Source organism: Salmo trutta, chromosome 34 (genome assembly GCF_901001165.1).
Source record: "Salmo trutta chromosome 34, fSalTru1.1, whole genome shotgun sequence".
NCBI lineage: Eukaryota > Metazoa > Chordata > Actinopteri > Salmoniformes > Salmonidae > Salmo > Salmo trutta.
The window spans coordinates 42,229,083-42,235,653 of NC_042990.1; the positions used below are offsets into that span (position 1 = coordinate 42,229,083).

General features: G+C 42.7%; 1 protein-coding gene across 1 annotated transcript; it reads right to left on the reverse strand.

Annotated features, from left to right (window-relative positions):
• Window positions 1-4,806: 4,806 nt before the first annotated feature.
• Window positions 4,807-6,288, reverse strand: LOC115173257 (piggyBac transposable element-derived protein 4-like). The gene has a single exon (XM_029731173.1). It carries the CDS (start codon window positions 6,286-6,288, stop codon window positions 4,807-4,809), a length of 1,482 nt encoding a protein of 493 aa, XP_029587033.1.
• Window positions 6,289-6,571: the final 283 nt, after the last annotated feature.

Sequence of the window (6,571 nt, forward strand, 5' to 3'; positions counted from 1 at the left end):
CTGTCAAGAGGAAAAACTGGAAAGCTAAACAACCTCTGGAAAAAGAGTACAAAGTTAAAGAACAAAAAAACCTTTTTTTTTGTACAGAGATATATTTTTATGGAAATACATTTGTAATATGAAAAGAGGAGAAATGGATTGACATATGTGTAAATGTTTTTTTTCTTTGTTATTGTAGTACAAATTCTAGTGGGGAATATACAAAAACAAATCTCTCTCTCTCTCTCTCTCTCTCTATATATATATATATATATATATAGTGTATATACAGATAAAAACAGAAACAAAGCTTTTTGTAAATGTCAAAAATATTGTACATACAAGTTTCCATACATACTGTCCACATCAGACCCACCATGTCTTGTCTGCGGTATAGAACATGCATTTTACCCTCCTGTATAGGATGAATTGCTTTGTGTCTAAAATTATTCTACTTTCTTGAACTGGAAACTTATTTTGAAGTTTTTGGAATAAAAATTTAAACAGTTTTGTCCATGACTGTTCATTTATATGTAATATATTGCAGTATAAAGATACCCAATGAACATCAGAAACCTATGGCTAGTGATTGAATCCAAGACGAGTTGTAGACAAGGCGCATTGTCGACCGGGGAAATGTGTTTGTCTACAACACACATTTGAATAAATCCCAGCCTCAGTGTCTTTTTTTTACGCTACTGCTACTGTCACTGCTGTCGTAAGGAGGAGAGGACCAAAGTGTGTGTCGTTCCACATTTTATTTACAGTGTGAAACTATGCAATACATACACAATAAACTGAAAGAACAAAAACAACAAACCGTGACACAGAGTTGAACACATACACTACTCAAAGATAATCTCCCACAAACCCAGGTGGAAAAACCCCAACTTAAGTATGATCTCCAATTAGAGACAACGAGGACCAGCTGCCTCTAATTGGAGATCATCCCAAACAAAACTCCAACATAGAAATACAAAACTAGAACCTAAACATAGAAATATAAAACATAGAGAGAGAGAAAAACCTGTCATGCCCTGACCTACTCTACCATAGAAAATAACATCTTACTATGGTCAGGACGTGACAGCTATTCTCTGTTCATCATATATGCATAGTCACTTTAACCATATCTACATGTACATACTACCTCCATCAGCCTGACTAGCTGGTGTCTGTATGTAGCCTCACTACTGTATATAGCCTGTCTTTTTACTGTTGTTTTATTTCTATTTCTATTGTTCACCTAATACCTTTTTTGCACTATTGGTTAGAGCCTGTAAGTAAGCATTTCACTGTGAGGTCTACACCTGTTGTATTCAGCATTTCACTGTGAGGTCTACACCTGTTGTATTTAGCATTTCACTGTGAGGTCTACTACACCTGTTGTATTCAGCATTTCACTGTGAGGTCTACTACACCTGTTGTATTCAGCATTTCACTGTGGGGTCTACTACACCTGTTCTATTCAGCATTTCACTGTAAGGTCTACTACACTTGTTGTATTCAGCATTTCACTGTAAGGTCTACTACACCTGTTGTATTCAGCATTTCACTGTAAGGTCTACTACACCTGTTGTATTCAGCATTTCACTGTAAGGTCTATTACACCTGTTGTATTCAGCATTTCACTGTGAGGTCTACACCTGTTGTATTTAGCATTTCACTGTGAGGTCTACTACACCTGTTGTATTCAGCATTTCACTGTAAGGTCTACTATATCTGTTGTATTCAGCATTTCACTGTGAGGTCTACTACACCTGTTGTATTCAGCATTTCACTGTGAGGTCTACTACACCTGTTGTATTCAGCATTTCACTGTGAGGTCTACTACACCTGTTGTATTCAGCATTTCACTGTGAGGTCTACTACACCTGTTGTATTCAGCATTTCACTGTAAGATCTACTATATCTGTTGTATTCAGCACGCGTGACAAATACATTTTGATTTGATTTGATTATTGGCTGTTCATTTGGGTATACTGTATTGCAGAATGAAGACACTGTGGCTGGGTTCCTCTTCAACCGGAGGAACCCGGCCTCTTCAACCAGAGGAACCCGGCCTCTTCAACCGGAGGAACCCGGCCTCTTCAACCGGAGGAACCCGGCCTCTTCAACCAGAGGAACCCGGCCTCTTCAACCAGAGGAACCCGGCCTCTTCAACCGGAGGAACCCGGCCTCTTCAACCGGAGGAACCCGGCCTCTTCAACCAGAGGAACCCGGTCTCTTCAACCAGAGGAACCCGGCCTCTTTAACCAGAGGAACCCGGCCTCTTTAACCAGAGGAACCCGGCCTCTTCAACCAGAGGACCACTGTGTTTGTTATTTTACACTCCCCAGCTTCATTATGTAGTACAAGAAAAACATACATTGTTTATATAAAATGCAAGGGAGGTGAATGTTATGGTGGACTATATTTACATTTCTTCCGACGTTATTTTACTGATTTCTTCCCCATTCCACCACTGACTATAGTTTTCATCCTAAACAGAACCCTATTCCCTATATAGTGCACTAATTTTGATCAGAGCCCTATGGACCCAGGTCAAAAGTAGTGCACTAAGTAGGGATTAGGGTGCCATTTGGTAAATAAACCTACTGCTCTGTTGCCTGTTCATCGTTAGTAGCATGAGACTCACTGTGTTGGTTGAACTCTGATAACAACAGTGACTTTCGTGTTTAGAAGGCTATATAAGCCATGGTGGAGAGGTGTGTGTTTGGTTTTACTTTCCTTGTGGGGACCGGAAGTCCTCACAAGGATAATAAAACAATGACAATTCGGACATGAAAAATTGCTAGTTTAAGCTTTAGAATTTTGGTTAGTATTAGGGTTAGACTAAGGAGTTTGGGGTTAAGGTTAGAGTTAGGTTAAGGGTTAGGGTTAGGGTTAAGGTTAGAGTTAGGTTAAGGGTTAGGAACCTCTCAAAGATCCACCCCTTTTTTTCAATTTTTGCCTAAAATGTCAAACCCAAATCTAACTGCCTGTAGCTCAGGACCTGAAGCAAGGATATATATATTCTTGATACCATTTGAAAGGAAACACTTTGAATTTTGTGGAAATGTGAAATGAATTTAGGGGAATATAACACATTAGATCTGGTAAAAGATAATACAAAGAAAATAAACAACCATTCTTTTGTATTTTGTTTGTATCATCATCTTTGAAATGCAAGAGAAAGGCTATAATGTATTATTTCATCAATCATTCCATACATTTTGGCCACCAGATGGCAGCAGTGTATGTGCTAAAGTTTAGACTGATTCAATGAACCATTGCATTTCTGTTCAAAATGTTGTTTCAAGACCACCCAAATATGCCTAATTTGTTTATTAATAACTTTTCATGTTCAAAATTGAGCACTCTCCTCAAACAATAGCATGGTATTCTTTCACTGTAATAGCTACTGTAAATTGGACAGTGCAGTTAGATTAACAAGAATTTAAGCTTCCTGCCAATATCAGATATGTCTATGTCCTGGAAAATGTTCTTGTTACTTACAACCTCATGCTAATCGCATTAGCCTACGTTAGCTCAACCGTCCCGTGGAAGGGACACCGATCCTGAAAAAGGTTTATGGTTATGAGTTAGGGAAAGTAGGATTTTCAATCAATTGTTTAGCACCACAAGGATACTACATTTACGTCATTTAGCAGACGCTCTTATCCAGAGCGACTTACAAATTGGTGCATTCACCTTATGATATCCAGTGGAACAACCACTTTACAATAGTACATCTATATCTTTTTTTTTGGGGGGGGGGGTTAGAAGGATTAGCTATCCTATCCCAGGTATTCCTTAAAGAGGTGGGGTTTCAGGTGTCTCCGGAAGGTGGTGATTGACTCCGCTGTCCTGGCGTCGTGAGGGAGCTTGTTCCACCATTGGGGTGCCAGAGCAACGAACAGTTTTGACTGGGCTGAGCGGGAACTGTGCTTCTGCAGAGATAGGGGGGCCAGCAGGCCAGAGGTGGATAAATGCAGTGCCCTTGTTTGGGTGTAGGGACTGATCAGAGCCTGAAGGTACGGAGGTGCCGTTCCCCTCACAGCTCCGTAGGCAAGCACCATGGTCTTGTAGCAGATGCGAGCTTCAACTGGAAGCCAGTGGAGTGTGCGGAGGAGTGGGGTGACGTGAGAGAACATGGGAAGGTTGAACACCAGATGGGCTGCGGTGTTCCGGATGAGTTGTAGGGGTTTAACCTGTTATGGCTACCCCCCCCCCTTGTCTTAATTTCCGCCTGAAGACATATCCAAATCTAACTGCCTGTAGCTCCGGCCCAGAAGCAAGGTTATGCATATTCTTGGTATCATTTGAAAGGAAACACTCTGACGTTTTTGGAAATGTAAAATTAATGTAGGAGAATATAACACAATAGATTTGGTAGAAGAAAAGAGAAGGAAATAAGCATACGTTTTCTGTTCTTTTGTAGTTGTGGGTTCATTGAAATGAACAAACAATCAGACAAACATTGAGATATGATGCTGGAGATAATTTGAAATTATAACAGAAGTGGGCAACAAATTATTTCCAAAGTTTTAGACGGATACCTTCAGGAATGAGCGAGGAACATGACTTTGAGCATGAGGTCACCCAGGTGTCCCTCACAAGTTTCCCGAATGTACCCAAGTGGCCGAATTGGTACAGTGATACACTGTTGCAAATGACTATATTCAAATTACCAAAAAATCAATTCTAACACACCAGAAACCTTTTTTTTTTATTTTATTGGAAAAAAAAATTTTTATTTTTTTTTTACATTTTAGAAACATTACAAATAACATGAACTATTTACAGTTTGAGTATACAGCCTTATGTTGTGCAGACCTCAATCCTCTACACAATACCCTGCTGCTGATGCCAAAGCCCATAGCAGTCTCTTTCAGGTGTGAAACACAGGGTCACCGCGCAAGTCACACAGGTCACAGGGGACTTCTTATGGCAGAGAGCACAACGAAGCCTCCCTACTGAGCCCTTCTTGCCCTGAGGCACATCCCTGCCTGCAATTATAAACTTCAGCATGTGAAGTCCACCAGTTGCAGGAGCAGGAGGTACAGAGCCAGAGGGGACAGAAGCTGCTTCAGTGGACTTGCTGTAGCTAGCAAGCTCGCTGATGAGCAGCTCTCTAAAAGCCAGCTGTGAGATGAGGGACTGCCCACAGCTCTTTGCCATTTCCCTGTGGAGTATGAATGAGTTCACTACAGCAATATCAATAAAATGGTAGAACAATGTCTTATACCACTTTTTTGTTTTATGGAGGACATTGTAGTAGCCTATCAGTGCGTCTGATAGGTCTACACCCCCCATGCTCTTGTTATAGTCTTTTATTGCTGCAGGAATGGGGACATTCTTGGTGGTCCATGCCCCAGTAGCGCCCTTCACGCGACGGACGACGTGATCACCACTGAAGGCCTTGTGGATACTGGAGCACATGACCACCTCTCTGGTGTCCATCCACTTTACAAAAAGTAGTCCATCCTGGCGAATCCATCTCATGGCACCCCGATCAGCCCGCTTAGGCATGTCATTTACCTTTGTCTTGGGGAAGCCCACTCGATTGGACCGGATGGTGCCACAGGCCCACACCTCCAGCTTCCTGAGGTCAGCAAATAGGGTAGGGCTTGTATAAAAATTGTCCACAAACAATTTGTAGCCCTTCCCCAGGAGCTGAAAATCTAGCAACTCCATGACAGAGTCGTAGCTAAGCCCCTTACCGGTCGCACAAGTGCTCTTCCCCTCATAGACAAAAAAATTGCACGTGTATGCACACGCAGAATCGGCTAAAACAAACAGCTTGTAACCCCACTTGGTCGGCTTGTTACGCATGTACTGTTTTAGTCCAATTCTGGCCTTTGAGGCTACCATCCTCTCGTCGATGGACAGGTTCTGGGCGGGCTGAAAATAGGTCTTGCAGGCCTCAACCACACTGTGGTAGAGAGGTTTGATCTTGCAGAGCCTATCAAACCCTGCTGTGCCTCGCTTCTTCTCGTTCTCCTCATCAACTTGAGGGTCACTGATGTGAAGAGCCTGTGAGATGTTCAGGAACCTTTTACAGGAAATGACAGTGGTGGGGAAAGGCAGGTTATAAAGGGGTGCAGTTTTCCAGTAGTCTTTGAGGGTCTTCAGCTTTACAATACCCATGTAAATTACTATGGAAAAATAGCTGAACATCTGTGCCACGGAAATGGGCTTCCATGCCTCTTTCTTGCCATCCTGCTTCTTAGCACCATACTTGTTAGTATTGAAGATCAGGGAATCAACAACAGAGGTGGTAAAAAAAAGCTGGAAGAGTTGCATGGGGCTGTACTTGGAGGTCATGTCTAGCTGAGGTCCTGGTGGCCTTTTTGGTCTGAACAATGGAGGAGGTGGGGCCACATCCCCCTCTTCCACAGAGTGCCAGCACCCCTCCTCCTCTCTGCCAGCAGGTTCCACACCTCCCCTCTTCCGCCTCTTTGTCCCGGACTTCACACCTCTAGATGGCCGGGCGGGTGTGGTGCCAGAGACAGCAGGGGTCCTCCTGGAAGGACCAGCTTCAGTGGGGGATGGGCATCTTGGCACCGGGGGCTCCCAGTCAGAGTCGCTATCACTGTGAAATAATAAC